General features: G+C 37.9%; 1 protein-coding gene across 1 annotated transcript; it reads right to left on the minus strand.

Annotated features, from left to right (window-relative positions):
- Positions 1 to 4563: 4563 nt before the first annotated feature.
- On the minus strand, positions 4564 to 14846 carry LOC121413428 (betaine--homocysteine S-methyltransferase 1-like). Its single transcript, XM_041606241.1, has 7 exons — positions 14743 to 14846; positions 11878 to 12068; positions 11066 to 11260; positions 10294 to 10405; positions 9700 to 9884; positions 8755 to 8836; positions 4564 to 6786 (listed from the first exon to the last, which is right to left on the minus strand). Exons 1-7 carry the CDS (start codon positions 14759 to 14761, stop codon positions 6503 to 6505), a joined length of 1068 nt encoding a protein of 355 aa, XP_041462175.1. The 5' UTR covers positions 14762 to 14846; the 3' UTR covers positions 4564 to 6502.
- Positions 14847 to 16217: the final 1371 nt, after the last annotated feature.

Below are 16217 nucleotides of genomic sequence, written 5' to 3' on the forward strand. Positions count from 1 at the left end.
TTTTCGTTCTACTTAGAGCAAGATATTATGTTACGTGCATTATTACAACTGTAACAATAATCATATAAAACATCGTATTATGATGATGCTAAATAAGTGTTATCCTACTGCTATTGCTGCTGCTACGCCTATCATTATTTTGTCATTAAAGGTCAAGTCCACGTCAGAAAATTTTGATTTGAATCAATAGAGAAAAATCAGACAAGCACAATGCTGAAAATTTCATCAAAATCGGATGTAAAATAAGAAAGTTATGACATTTCAAAGTTTCGCTTATTTTTAACAAAATAGTTATATGAACGAGCCAGTTACATCCGAATGAGAGAGTCGATGATGTCACTCACTATTTCTTTTGTTTTTTATTGTTTGAATTACACAATATTTCAATTTTTATGAATTTGACGATTAGGACCTCCTTGCCTGAAGCACAAAATGTTAAAATAATGGAATTCCACGTGTTCAGGGAGGAATTAAAGTTCATTTCACATGACAATGATGAGAAAATAAATCTCATAGTTCATACAATAAAATACATAAGAAATAATGAGTGTTGTCAATCGATTCCCTATTTGGATTCCGGTCGAGATGTGCACATAATTGTTTTGTGAAATGAAGCGAAACTTTAAAATGCTATAACTTTCTTATTTTACATCCGATTTTGATGAAATTTTCAGTGTTATGCTTGTTGAATTTTTCTCTTTTTATTCAAATCAAGTTTTGGTTGGGGTGGACTTGTCCTTTAACAAACACCACGTTTTGTATTATGTCTTCGCAACCGTGTCCAGCAGCACCATCATTACCTTTTTTACTACCATACATGTAGTTTAATACAACCGACTACATGCAGTATACAGTACCACCACAACTGTTCATACTATGACTATTACTACTCCTACTACTGCTACTACTACTACTACTACTACTACTACTACTGCTGCTGCTGCTGCTGCTACTACTACAGGGGTTCTCAAACTTTTTCTATGAAGGGTCAGTTGAGACTACAAGTAAACCTGAAAGGGCCAAAGTGATAGTGGATACTTCGAAAAAATGTGCTCGCAGCGCAAAGACCCTTGCGGTCGGGGCCCAAAATGTATACACTACGCGAGAATCAACATTAATGATAACAAAATTTTGGTACTTTTAAAAGGAATTTAGATTCTACCTATACATACCTGGTATTGGGGAGACAAATACTGTCTTGGAAGTATCAATATCTTTCATAGTCAAAGTAGAATGAATAATACAGCATGTCTGTTGTAGACTCTAACAAGGATGTCAGTCTCCTATAGTCACTTTCAATATGGGAAAAGTGACACTGTCAGCAACAAGTTGCTTGAACTTTGACACAATTGTCAGACGAAGGCACTGGTGCAAATGTTCACTGGTCAAGCAGGGGCCGCGGAAGAGGGGGGGGGCGTTCAGCCCCCATTTTTTTCCAAAACCATGTACAAAAACGTAAAATGACCATACAATGATTGTGATTTTTTGCATGGCAAGCCACCCCCCCCCCCTTGAAAACCGTTCCGCGGCCCCTGGAAAGGTACTTCGGTATGAGTTAGTTCAAAATGTTCTTTGTGAAAAATGCGCTTTCGCATTTGTGTAGATCCAAACATGGTGAGAACAGCGCGCTGGTCATCTTATAAGAAAGTAGATCGAATACTGACAGAAGACTCCACTAAAAAATTAATTGACTGCCATTGTTTTTATTACGGTTAAGTCTACATTGATACACAATGTAATTATATTGAGCTATGTTTCATATTGTGACTTAAAAGTTAATTAGAAAACCCAAACAGTCTCGCGGGCCGGATTGAGAAGCTCTGCGGGCCGGATCCGGCCCTCGGGCCGTAGTTTGAGAACTGTACTACTACTACTACTACTACTACTACTACTACTACTACTACAAATACTACTGCTACTACTACTTCTACTACTACTTCTACTACTACTACTATTACGAGTTATACTACTACTTCTAGGTCATTCACTTGTTAATTTCCTTCAGCTGCACTCAATCTTGGTAAGGTGTACATGGCGGACGGTAGCCTGACAGAATGAGCGATACAAAGTGCTGCCGAGCTAAAACAGGGATGGCAGTATCAAACTCCTATGGAAGCTCATAAAGGTATTTTATCATGTGATATGCACTATACAAGAACTGAGTACATTTTTTTTAATTATATCACTAATACTACTATTATTTCTACTTAATTTTACTAATACTACCACTACCACCACCAACACCTTCACAACTACTACTAATACTACCAGGGCCTTGGGAACAATTTTTTTACTTGGGGTGCAATTTGAAACGCCCAAAAAACCCGACTCTTTCACTACAAATTGGAGATCGACTTGGTACGGAGAACTTTGAAAAGCAAAAAAAAAGGTTCCACGACAAAATAAAAGTATAAATATTTTGGTTACATTTTTCGATTCTTACACAGTCATCTTCTAAAATACCTGGGCGTGTTGCCTCTGGAGAATATAACATGCAGCACCCCAAGGACATTTTGGGGTTTGGGGTGCTTCCACACCCCCGCCTCCCAGGGCCATTAATACTACCCCCTACTACTACTGCTGCACTTCTACTTTTGGCGTACAAAGTATGTGCGGCTTGGGGGCCATGCACCAAGAAAAAAAAGGTCCATGAATGATGACCGATAAAAAAGAAGAAAAAGGGGGAATACATCTGAATATTACGTCAAAATCTATCACCAAACTCGATTTTTCTTTTATTCAAATGGCCAACGTTTTAGCATGCACGCTTAGCTCACTCGCACTTAGAAATATTGCCAATGATACGCCATGTTGGTTTGTTACGCAAAATGACTACTACTACTGCTGCTGCTGATTCTACTACTACTACTACTATTACTACTACTATTACTATTACTACTACTACTACTATTACTACCACTACCAGCACTACTACTACTAAAACTACCACTACTACAATCCCCTGAACAAAATCCCCAGCACTCCTATCTAAAAATCGTTCCCACTGCCCTGCCTGTGTTGCGGGGTACAAACTCTACTATTTTCATCGATTTGTGGTGTATGTTTATTTTGTCGCTCTCGGGGAAAGTCTCCTTAAAATGTGCAATATATTTATTGTTTCAGAGAGAAAATGATGTATGCATAGTCTAAAACATGCAGACCATAATGAGATGGCTCGTTCATGTACATTTTGAAAATTATGTATTTCATGTACATAATAATTATTTTATTTACATTATACTGTATATCTTGTATTATATCGATCAATTTCGAGGGGGTGCCCTCTTAATTAGTAGCATGGCATGAATAAAAGTTATGCCTGTTATTTCATTTCCATGTTCTCGTATAAACTATGTGATAAGCTGTTTACTCATCAAGCGAAGTACATTGTGTAATTGAACATGTTATTGAACAAATGAAATCAGAATACGACAAGACGCCGTTTCGTGATGTTTCTGCGGTTTCATGATTCCATTAAAATTGACATTTCGCAGATGTCGTGTATAGCATCTGAGGGAGGCCAAGGTTTTATCACCAGGGGAGCGTTTCATCATTTTTTTCATCCGACAAGTTGTCAGATCTGACATCTTTCCATGATTTTGATTGGCCGTGAGGTACTGTTCCTATGGTAAGTGTCGGATAAAATGGGACTTGTCGGATAAAACGTCCGACAAGTCCTTACATGAAACGCCCCCAGGTTTCTGATTGGCTTGCAAACAAAGGACAGCGATTTCATTGGCTTTCCATTCCAACTGTACAGTCATCATATTTATAATGTTGAAGCCGTACAATATAAGGTCTATCTAAAAATAATAAGTTGTACAAGGTTTGCATGACAAGAGTCTTAGTTGTACTATGGACTTAGGAGGTGGTTGCAAGAGGCACTAATGGGAATTATTCTGCCATGCTTAGTGATGACGTCATACAATATAAAGTGATAACCTATGACATTCCTTTGCGCTACAATATAATACAATCTATCTTTATTTCGACAATTTTATATAATTCAACGGCAAATATGTACTATGTATAGGCAATTGAATTGATTTAAGAGCCAAATTAAATTTATTTGAAGAAAGTTGAATGCTATACATTCTGTTCATATAGACTCGGTCACAGATGTGGTATTTACTTTAATTTTGAAACTAAATTGGAGGGTTGATTTTTTTTCACTTTAGATCGAGATGCAATGTATATAAGATTATTTGTCCTATGAAGTACTTTTGATGGACTATATACATTCTTGTACATAAGATTCCGTCGGTTATTTCTGCATGATTACTTGATAGTAATAAAGACCATCGTGTCATATTAGAGATATATGCCCCGTGTCTTGTTTGCATTATGTCTGATTTGTGTATACAATACTCAATAATAACTTCAATCGTCCGACTCTTTCTCTCCCCACCCTCCTCCCCCTCTCTCCCTTCCCTTCTGTATCTATCTATCTCTCTCTTTCTCTTCCTACATCTACCTCTTCAAACTGAGAAAGAATAACTGCATGATGTACATCACATAATGAAAACATAAACACTTTTCAAACGCATAACTTGAAATCATTAAATGGTTCGTGTTTTCTTGCAGATAGAAGTATCAAAATTATTTATAGAAATATCTATGCAAGAACGGCAATTGTCATACAAATATGACAGTTCTCAAATATACATACATAATCAATGAATTTCACAGATGAATAAAATAACATTCCAGATGAAATACATATAATTTTCAGTAATAAAAAGCATTACAAACATTTAATGCCCACTGATCTGGCTATTTAGTGGACAACTATACTACTAGTAGTATTCTTTTATATTTCACTAATCAACAAAGAATATTTCATATTTTCAATTTTCTTTAGTTATTGATGATTAGGTGTCTTTTTATCTAACAATATCGTATGACTTTGAAATCCAAAAGAGGGTGTAATCTTGAGCGGTATAAATTTGTGCAAAATACTTAATCAGGTTTTAGGTATATTTTGTTGAGGTCTCATGGTCATGAATTTATTCGTAAAGGGTTATTTAATAAACAAAATGTAGCCCTTCATTGACGATGGAAGTGTTTTGGAAGAAGGAATTATCATTTTGCTGATTGCTCATACAAGGAAGAATTGTGAGTTGGTATCAGGGAAAGGTACACATACCAACATTCAAGGTTGAAGGAGGGGGTCTTATATCTTTGGGACTATGTAGAAATAAAGTAAGGTCAATTATATCAATATATAAATATAGATACTGTGTGACCTATAGACTCAAGAAAGATACATTGTGTGTATCAAGATAGAGTGGAATGAATGTAAAAGAGTGAGATAATGTGGTATAGATAGATAGTAAGGTAAATAGAAAGATAATATTAAACAAAAGATGAATAGATGAGTGGTTTATGGCATCACTACAAAGAATCAGGGTGTATGTAGCAACTTCACATAATTCCTTGGGGCAATTCAGTATAATATTAAACCCCCTTTTTGAAATGAGCTTCCTTTTATCTCCTTCCAATTTCATTTCATGAACTGTGATAATGCCTTTAAAGCTTTGTAACTTTTCATATGGATTAAAAACAAACAAGGGATTGTATCTCGGACGTACACATTTTATGGAATTGCCCTTTGACTGCCCTTGGAAAGAACAACGTAAGTGATTTCCACGAAGAACATTCAAGTTACCAATACAGGCACCTACTAAGTGCATCCCTGAAAACTCATCCCGATTTTGCCATCATCGTATTAAAACACCTCAAACACAGATTTTAAATGAATGTTCTTGTATGAGGACCTAAAATACGGTCACATAGGTTACGATACGGACGATGCATGTTTTCGTACGAAACTCACTGTTCGTATGAATTCTGAAGTTCGTTGAGATTCGTAGATGGGGCATAGATTCTTACGGCCTTTTCAAGAACCACTCAAGACATTCTTGAAACTCGAAACGATTCTCGGTTAAACAATAGCCATAGAACTCATACGTTTTTCGAAAGAATGCCTTGAGTTATTCTTTCGAAAGGCTTACGGCTATCTGACGATTTCTCGCAAAATGGTCGAAGATTATACTCAACAGTTGCATAATTATTGTTTGCCTACGCCTTACGAGTACCTTGCGAACGCCTTACATAGTACGCAAAGAGTCGACCGTAAGAGAGCCATACAAATCTCCCTTCGAAGGTCGGTTAACAAATGCGTCAGAGCCCTCTATGAACAACTCAAAGCATTCTTACAATCATCGTAAGAATTTAAGGCTTCTAGAATTGTTAAAATATATGTTATTGACGTTAAAAAAATCTTGGACAAGACCATCGTCCAAGTTGCGATCCTACGAACGGTCTCGAACGCTGATTTCGCACCGCCTTCTTGAGAAAATTTTTAGGTAATTATCTTTTTTTAAATTGATGGTAGCATTTCTTAATGGTACTTTTGATCTATACCATTACATGAGGTTTTGATCTATTCGTTCGTTTTGAAATCTCAAGTGCCCCCCTCCCCCGCCTGGACGGCTTTACCTCATTCGTCTTCGCTGGTAAAAGAGGCCTTAACATCTTTTCTTAAATAGGTATTGACACGATCATCGGTGCCGTATATACAATGAAGAGTCATGTCAGGGGAGAACTTCGACGACGGAGTGACGCGGCCGAGTGATTCGGCTAAACTGCGGGTTAGATGTGGTGAGTTACCGCAGCAAAGACCAACGTAGTTGATACCGAGTTCATCGCAGCGTCGACCGAACTTAGAGATGTCATTTCGAGTATTGAAATAGCAGTCGAGGTTGAGAGGGAACGACTTCTCACCTTTGGTAAAATGATAGTAACAACGAAAAATAAGTGCCTTGATGTCTACTGTGACCGACGGGATGTGATGTGCACGAAAACGGGACAGGACAATCAAAAAGGTATAAACACGAAGAAATTGGGTGAAAGAAAGGTGCAACTTATCAGAAAAAGGTGCAGAGCAAGTAATGGAGCATAGTTTCACCTTTTACTCGCCACTGCGCCTGCGCAGGCCCGCAGCGGATTGCGGGGGTGCAAGTTTGAACCTCGCGTATAGGTTTCATGTCATTCTTCATCCTTATCAAAATGCTCTCAAAGTTCGCTCGGCAATGAAAAAAAAAATTCTTGTTTATATGTGCGTACGCATGTGCGTCTTGTATATTGTGTAATGACAGTTTACTTGTACTTTGAATTGAAAAATTTGACCTACACAATGTTGTAAAGAGCTTATATGGTCTGGGAACATAGACTACGAAGAAATTGAATGTGTTGACGGGAATGTGAATTCTACCCCAAAATGCAGAATTCGCATATTTTATGAACGTGTAAAGGTTGTCATGATTGTTTGGGAGAAGTCATTGTAAGAAAATATGTCTAAGCATGCTTCTCAATGTTCAGGGCAAATCGGGTCGTTGAGGAAAAATTTTTTTAGCAACTGCCATTATTTTTTTTCACAATCCTTGAATCGGGAAGTAGCCAATGCAAATAGGTTTGTGTTTTAAGGCCTTACCCCCATTAGGCCTACTCACGATCCATCTATCTGCCCCACTTGATCATTACGGAATTAAAGGTAGAGTTGGGAATCTCGAACTCGGACAATGTGCAGGAATCAAGCAGAACCAGCCGGAATGAAAATTTTTCAAAATTCGAGCCACATTCGGGAGGGAATTTCGAATTGATCTAAATTTGTAAAAATGCTGTTTGATGACCTCAATGCTCCTCAGTGACTCCTCGGTGCTGACTGACGTTGCAGCAACGGCTAGCGGTGCTTTTATGCGATTCTGTTGTCCCATGAATGCGATTGGAATACTTGGAATGTTGTTGAAATGTCGTCAGAATATTTGGAATGTAGTCAGAGTGCTGTTGGACTGCACTTTGAATGCCGTTCGATATTTTTCCAGTTCGAATGCACCTCGAAAGTTTTGAGCATGAGCAAAACATTCGGCCCGGACACAAGAATGGACCCGAATATTTGGAATGCAGTCAGAAATTTTAGAATGCACTTCGAATATCCAAGAATGTGCCAAGAATTTTCATTCCGATGGCATTCCGGCTCATTCCGCCTCTAGTGTGACTAGGGTATAACCAACTGATTCTGGCCAAACGGACGATGCGGACGGCCAGGCAGGGTGGTGTCTTGATGGGAAGATCCTGTCAAGTTAGATTATTGATCATCTTAATACGTTCATCGTCCTACCTTTAAATGTGCAGATGTCTAACCGGGACGCATAATGTAACTTCAACGCATGATGTCGCAGGAAGTGACATTATGCCTGAATTGTCCAACGCACAAAGTCAGTCAACGCTTATAATGTCGCAACTTTTCGAACGCATAAAGTCACATAACGCATCATTTCGCAACGGTATATGCTTCAGGAGTCGAGTTACAGATAAGATATAAAACATCTTTTCACTCAGTATTTTGTTGAAGCTCTGTCACCTGAACGTTTTTAAAATCGTTTAATATACGAGACACCGAGCACAATTTTTGTTGTTTGAATTCAATTTGTTTGTTTTCAAAAAGATATGTTAGGCAACAACTTACCCCTGCAAGAATGTGGGTTTTGGGGGGAGTGTCACTTTGTAGAAAACTTCGTTCATGATGTAAAACAGATTCCATCATACAGGTAAATGGATCAACAGTCCACCCCCCCCCCCCCCCCCCGAAAATCTGACAACCAATAAAAATAGGCCTATATAATTGTTTGATCATAATTTTCGAAAAAGGTCGAAAATCTTTTCTGTTGGTTAAGCACTGGGAATCCTTACCTGTTACGGGGTCTAAAAGTCCAAAGAAAAACGGCATTTTTTCTGTTGTTCGGTATGTCACAGGTACAGCTGCAATGGGAGTCTGAAAAAAAAAGTAATTACACCTTACCCTTCAAATAGCCATTAAGTTCACAGTGAATGTCATTCAACAAAACAACAGTTACTGTACATTGTCATTTTGTTTGCTGCCCCTTCACTTGATGTGCAGCTCGAGCATCTCTTACGAAATGGATTTGGCGCCTCATAAATTGCATTTACTTTTATTATCATCACATAAATCGAGTTATTTGTTCGAAATACACTTATCACTGCTAGCACTGAAATTTCTGGCATATCAAATTTCCCATCAAACTAAATTGACCGATATTTAGACCATTTCAAAAATATCACATAAGAGATGTATCCAATAACTTGCTACAGTCTACAGCTAGTTAACACCAAATTAGAGTTTGTCACAGGAATTACCTGGCATAACCCTACTTGCTCTTTTTAATACAGAATCATACGTCTGTCCTTGGATAAACCTCTGGCCCATAAATATTTAAACCATAGATTGAGACTCAATGGAAATTTGATAATCTATTCCCGTAATCAAAGATATATTTTTCTGAAATATTATTCACAGCCAAACTCACCACCCGCCTACGTACATATTTTCAAGAATTAAATACCAGTTTCATCTTCGCTCTAGTCTCTTCGTGCTCAATTCACGCTCCCTTCGGTGAGATTGGAAACAGATTTAAAATAGTATACCTTCTTCTTCTGTTTTGGCAACCAGTCAAAAAAAATTGCCACTGCTTTAATCTTGGAGCCTTCCTTGAGAGGATGGAAAGATACTTTCCCTTCATCATGTTCATCCTTTTTCCCCCTTTTTTCTCCTTTTATTTTCTTTTCTGTTAATCTTTCTTTACTTTTTTTAATTTCTTTTTCTTCTAATTAACTTACCTTAAAACCAGCGCTTTTGATCTTCTCTAGGAGTGGCAACATGGTGGCAGGTCCTCTGGCACAGTTCAAACCCATCACATCTGCTCCAGCAGCCTCCAGCTGTCTGAAACATTCCATAAGATCGACTCCATCTAATGAGACTGGCTCCGTCTGACAAGCAGACAGGGTGATGACGGCAGGGAGACCTGTAACAGGAAATGACATCATGGATACAGTTTGATAGAGGTCATCAGAGGTCAAACTCAACTTACTCCCCATCTTACAACTTGTGAAGGTTTTGTGTTTCAGTCTTAATCTGCATTATTTCTATGGCACAAGAGAATTAACGCTGTACTAACTAACTAACAGTTACCAATCACGAATCGCTATTCAGGCAAAACATCATCTTAAATCGCCCTTAAAATTACAAATTGTAAATAAACTAAAAGTTAGTTGAAGAATATACCATTCGAAAAGTTCGTAACGACATTTCAAACTTTATTCAACTAGGTAAACATACGAAACAGGGCGGAACCAGGTTATCTTGATAGCGGTAAACGGCTTAAAGTGTCAGAAAAAAATCTTAAGCTTATTCGATTACCATATTCATCTTACCGCTTCCAAATTCTTTTATGGCCTTGAGAGCAATCATAGCTTCCTCAAAGATACCGAAAGTCTCTGCTACGATGAAGTCAGCCCCTTCCTCGACAGCCCATAATATTTGCTCCTACCATAGGAGATGAGAAGAGAAGAAAAGAGATCAATAACTCGTGAATCGGGACATCATCATCAATACCACCACCATCAAACCTGACATCATCCAATTATTTTTCTTCTTGTCAATGTTCTTCATGCGCTTTGATTTCTCTCATCTTCCCTTGTCCACTTCCTTTCCATCCTCCTTCGTGTACATATTTTCCAGGGTAATTGAAAGCCCACCGGACAAAATCATCATCTTGACCCTTCTTCGCATCCCAATACCATCTACGTTCTTTTATCTTTCTCTTATCCCTATCACATTTCTTCATTCTGTACACAGCAAAAACTCTGGTGTTAACCGATGTATATAGAGGACCATACCACCAGTTATTTTACACCGGTGTTAAATTGGTGGTGTTAGTCTTACACCTATAGGTGTTATTACAACACCTATGGTTGTTACATTTACACTCTTTGGTGTTATGTTCCTCTCTAGGGTGTTATTTTAACACCTCAGGGTGTGGTCCTCTATTAACACCAATTGGTGTCAGAGTTAACACCACAGATATTACAGTGTACTTACACAATGTTTCTTGTATGCAAAGGCGTCATTCCTCTGATCGTTTTCAATCATTCCATATTCAAACAAGTTATGTTGAAACTCTACAACACCGACAGGAAGACTTACTTTGAACATGTTTTTAACTTTCTCTCTGCAAGTAGGATCCTTTGGATCGAAAGCATTGGTATTACAGATATCACCAGCGACCAAGGTACCAGTCTTGTCAGCTACCTCTCTGGCGATTCGAAGAGCAGTACGGTTCATCTTCTCAATATCTTTTTCTCGATCAATAAGAGCAAGCTTCTCACGATGCGCATAATACTGTATGAAAGTTAATGCGGAGTTTAAAGAAACAATAATTAAAATGATTAAATTCATTATTATTTGAGCTCTAATGGGTAGAAGATAGCAAATTTGATAGCGAATTTGATCTAACCAGATTGTGTGAAACGCTTTGGATTATTTGGGATTTTATTCCAAAGTATGTTCTACCAAAAACTGAATGACAGGCATTTCTCTGCCTAATTGTCCTGGGATGTTAAAAATATGACTAGAATTACTCGGTTAAACATTCAAAACATTAAAATCGTTTTAAGCATCACCCATCCCTCCGCCCCCCCCCTCCAAAAAAAAGCAACTGAAAATTAATTTTAAAAGTGATTTGTAAAATAGTCTGCTGCCATAAGCTCATTCCCTTCGGTCCGTATTAATGTCGGGTTAACATCAAAGGGATGCTTGAAATGATAAAGAATAATAGCATCATTTTCCATTCATTGTATACCCTACATTCGTCCAACGAATCTAATACTGTAATTTCACCCTTAAAAGAAAAAAATGATTACACAAGAGATAGCCTCCTTGATGAAGTTATATCAAAGTCGTTTAAAAGTACTGAACAAAATTCCACCCTGAAAAAAGGCTTAGATGACAGAATATACCGTGAAAGCCATGACGACATCGCTGCCTGCATTGACGAACTCCTCATGGGTTTGCTTGACGAGCTCAGGGTGATCAAGAACGACCTCGGGAACGAACGGTCCAGCTCTTACGTAACATCTCCTCTCAAATAGAAATATGTATCCCTCAGCGCAAATGACCTTCTCACCCGCCCTAAGGCGCTCCATTAATCCTTCATAGAGATGACACGAAAATGAGGTTTTCAAAAGAATGTTTTGTAATATCTTCATTATTTTGATATTATTGTGATGTAGTGGTTGACTTGGACTTCGCGATATGAAATCAATATGCTCATATGCATAGGCGTTGATTTATAAGATTTTGGTTCGTCTTCGATTTCCAATAGGCTGCTGTTTAGAGTTTAAAAATCGAGGGCGGGGATGTCGCACTACATTGTCGCCTCTGCGTGCAAAATTTGACATCACAAATTGTCACCCCTGCACAAATTGTCGCCTCATTTAGGTGACAATTTGTGGAAGAGGGGACACCACAAATTGCCGCCTTATTTCACGTAACAAACAAACAAAATAGGTCATGTAGAGTTGCAAATGCAATTAGACCATTTGACTATTAGACGAATTGGTCATTAGACCAAAAGAAAATTAGACCAAATTATTAGTGGACCAAATGGGTTAAGCCCATGTCTTATTACACAGACCGAGAATTAGTCCAACTGACACTAAGCTGAATACAAATGTATTCATCGTCCTTAGTGATAGCAGCATGTAAATTTCAACATTAATGAAATTTTCAAGCAGTTAATGACAGAAAAATCACAATACCTTGACATTTTTCCATTTAAGGATGCTTATTTGCATATTATGCAAATGAGGTAGATTTTTTGCACTTTTGACAACAAACAATGAAAACAGTTATTCATCATGACTTTTCGCTCAAATTATATTGTTTTGGACACTCGATTTTTACTCTTTGCGCTATTCCTTATTTTTCTTACTTTTTATGGCTAATTTGCATAATATGCAAATTTTATATATTCCCACCACTTGGATTTATTGGGACTTTTAGTATGTTGTTTAAAGGACTTTCCTGGAAACCATTGCAGTAGTGGAATATCTCGTGTTGCAATTAGTGGTGGGTCAAACCCTATATTGACAGGACTACTAGGCAAGTCAATTCACGTACAAATTTGCTTTTTATTCTGATTTCTGTAATAATACAAATCATTTGTAACGTGTTATTTGCTCCTGTACTTTTATTCTCTTCGAATTTTTGTGAAAATACAGGGTTAGGACGTCAAGAAACGTTTTTTGGTTCATTATACCAATCAAAATTCAACATCACATGAAGCGTTTTGCCTTATTATTTGGAAATATTGAGTGACTATGTGACACTGTACGAAAGTGCAATAAATTATGTCAAAGTAAAACTGTTTGTATGATTTCAGAACGAATGCTTTCGATAATTCTGTGATTCTGTCCAGCTTTGACCTAATTATAAACTGATGTAAGATCACAAAAAAGAGTGTGCTATACGTGCAGAACTGCAGATTATAGGAGAAATTAGGGCCTATATATATCCCTATACATATATCCATATTTATGTTTATAAGGGGTTTATACACATACTCTCATTGTATACACGGTCGTTAATTTTGACACAAATTTGGATCGGGTAAAATGGTTTGATTTTTGACCTTACAGTGCTGCTCCGGACGTTAAGCGCTCACTCCAAAACATATAGAAGAATTAAGTCAGTCCACAGTCCAACTTGATCAGCCATTTACACAGTGCTTCGGTATCAAAAGTATAGGCTCACGTGCAAATCAATCACACTTCCAAATTCTACTGTAAGGAAGTACATGCACCGCCCCCCCCCCCCTAATTTAAATCAGCGCAGCCGTCGGGAAAAATGGGGGGGAAGAGGAAGAGGAAAACAAAAGGAGAAAGAGCAAAGAGAAAAGGAATGGGACCAGTCCATATTTTTATTTACGCGCAAGTGACGAGGGAGTCTTTATAAGGCCCTATCGAAAAAAAAATCAAATCAAGGAGATCATAAGGGTGTGGAAAAGTTCCATAATACCTCAGTCACATTTGTTCTACGGCGGACGTACGGCACTTTATTAATTTTCATACAAACAACCTATATGTAGCACGTAATGTTAAAACGGCTGTTTTCGACTCGCCGTACGGCCGCCATAGAGCAAATGTGACCAAGGTATAACGAACAACAGGGCGGTTCTATGCGAGAAAATCAGCCATTTTCACATCTTTCAACCTGCTGTCTAAACGAACGAAGAACTTCAATTTGTTTTGTGGTTATATTAAAGTACTGGTAGACATGCAAAAATCTGACAACCAACAAAAATATGTTGTCCAAAGGTGAATTAGAGCTTAAAATGTTGCGGTCGTACGGGACATTTCTGCGTTCCGTACGACACGCAACATTTTCACCTATAATTTACCCATAATAATTTTTTGTGTGTGTTGGTATTTTTTTCACAGGACTCCCGACTATAGCTTTCTCACTGACAAAAAATAATATTTCACTACTCAAGCATTCGGCTAGGAAACTAGAAATTGTTGTCAGAATGTCCCGTACGACACGTATGGAATCGGCTAACAACCACATCACAATCGTCAGAAGCGATACCCCTAAAATTAATAGATCACTACTGTTTACCGGGACTGTTTACACGGGGAGTGAAACGTGTAAGCACGACAAATGTACTTCCCGGGTACTTCAATAATATGTACCTCTTATACGAGATCATATAACCCAGACAGTTATAACTGCCCTCGATGTTCGTAATGACATACAATGCTTACACCATACAAATCATGGGCATAATACACAAACTCAAAATAACTACAAAAAAGTGAATTTACCTTTGACTTTCTTAGACATTCTGCTCAGCTCTGCTATGAACGTGTGCTTGAAATTGAATTGTGCAGGGTATTACAGTACCGTACGGTACGTAGAACTCGTTTGTTGTGAACCCAATTCCAAGGAGTAGCGTGACGGTATCAAAGCGGTATAATGCGCAAATACCGTACCTCGGAGATTTGCTCTGTTGCGTAACAGGCTTCTTTGTTTCTCGTCGGCGGGGGTGCGACATTAGTTTTTCCACACGAGTTGCGGACCCCAATATTTATTTATTTATTTATTTATTTCGTTTTATTTATACAGGGTAGCCCCATTAGTAGTCATGTACTGTTTTCCAGGGGGCCCTGTAAACAAATGTTTACAATATAACAAACAAGCAAATTACATAAGGAAAAACAAGTAGAACATGCAAAAAAATCAGAAGTGAATACATGGAAAACAGATGATGGTACATAGGAACCATGTTGGGAAGGAACATTAATTCATCTAGATTTCAATCAGCATTACAATACAGGAACCCCCCCCCCCCCATTAAGGTTAATCAGTGTGATTGCTACTCAATGTGACTTTTATTTTGAATAGGCAAACAAGTCAGCTTTGACTATTGCTGCCCCCGTTGTTGCCTTGCAAATTTGCTTTCCTTTTTTTCAAAACCGAAAAATTTCTTTGTTGAATCTATATCAGTTAGGGGGGGCACTTACATTGACTAACGTGATAAAGGGTGTCAAAAACACAAAAATAATGAAAAAAGGGTAACTATTCCGCTAGGAAAATTACGTGATTATAGGGTCGAATTTGCGGGGATGATAAAACAAAATCAAAATGTTTTATAAAGGATGTCCTTTTTGACCCAACACTTCGTGTTTAGAGTCCGATTTGCGCGAGATGTAGAAGGTGGGTTCGTACAAAACCAAATAAGGTAACGCCGATGACCAAAGGACCCGTAACAAAAACATTCCTGTACTTGTTTAGGGGTTCATTTAGGGAATATTTGCCAAGACTTGTTTCCAATGCTTGTTAAGGGTAGGGTTTTACACGCCAATACTTGTTAAGGGGTGCATTTTCAGAATATAGAAATTACGTGTTTAGGGTGCTTTATTTCGAGACCCCATGGTCGCGCATGTATGCACTCGTGCATGAAGTGCATTTCGAGGGCGTCTCAGGACGGCCTTATCAGGAGTACCGTTGTATTCCCTATGTCTCTCAAACGTGAGCAGGGGGCGCTCTATCCGATACATCGTAGAACATCATTCGAAATTCCGCTGGTGAAATTTTTATGTCAAATCCGATTAATATCAACATTTTTAAAACCATTTATAATAGAGTAAATACTGACATTCTGAGGGCCATATGATAAAGTGATGACTTGTGTCTTCGAAATTTAGAAATCATTCATGCGTACGCTGATTCATTCATGAGTACTCTGATTTATTCAGAAGCAATTAAGCTATGAATATTCATATTGGGGTCCAGAACC

Source organism: Lytechinus variegatus, chromosome 4 (assembly GCF_018143015.1).
Source record: "Lytechinus variegatus isolate NC3 chromosome 4, Lvar_3.0, whole genome shotgun sequence".
NCBI lineage: Eukaryota > Metazoa > Echinodermata > Echinoidea > Temnopleuroida > Toxopneustidae > Lytechinus > Lytechinus variegatus.

Excerpts from the sequence above, each read along its gene's own strand:
- LOC121413428 (XM_041606241.1), bottom strand. Across the intron at positions 9,885-10,293 it reads CATAAAAGAATTTGGAAGCG|GTCTCCCTGCCGTCATCACC; the intron begins GTAAGATGAATA and ends TTCCTGTTACAG. Across the intron at positions 6,787-8,754 it reads ACTTTTAGACCCCGTAACAG|GTGAGAAGTCGTTCCCTCTC; the intron begins GTAAGGATTCCC and ends ATTTTACCAAAG.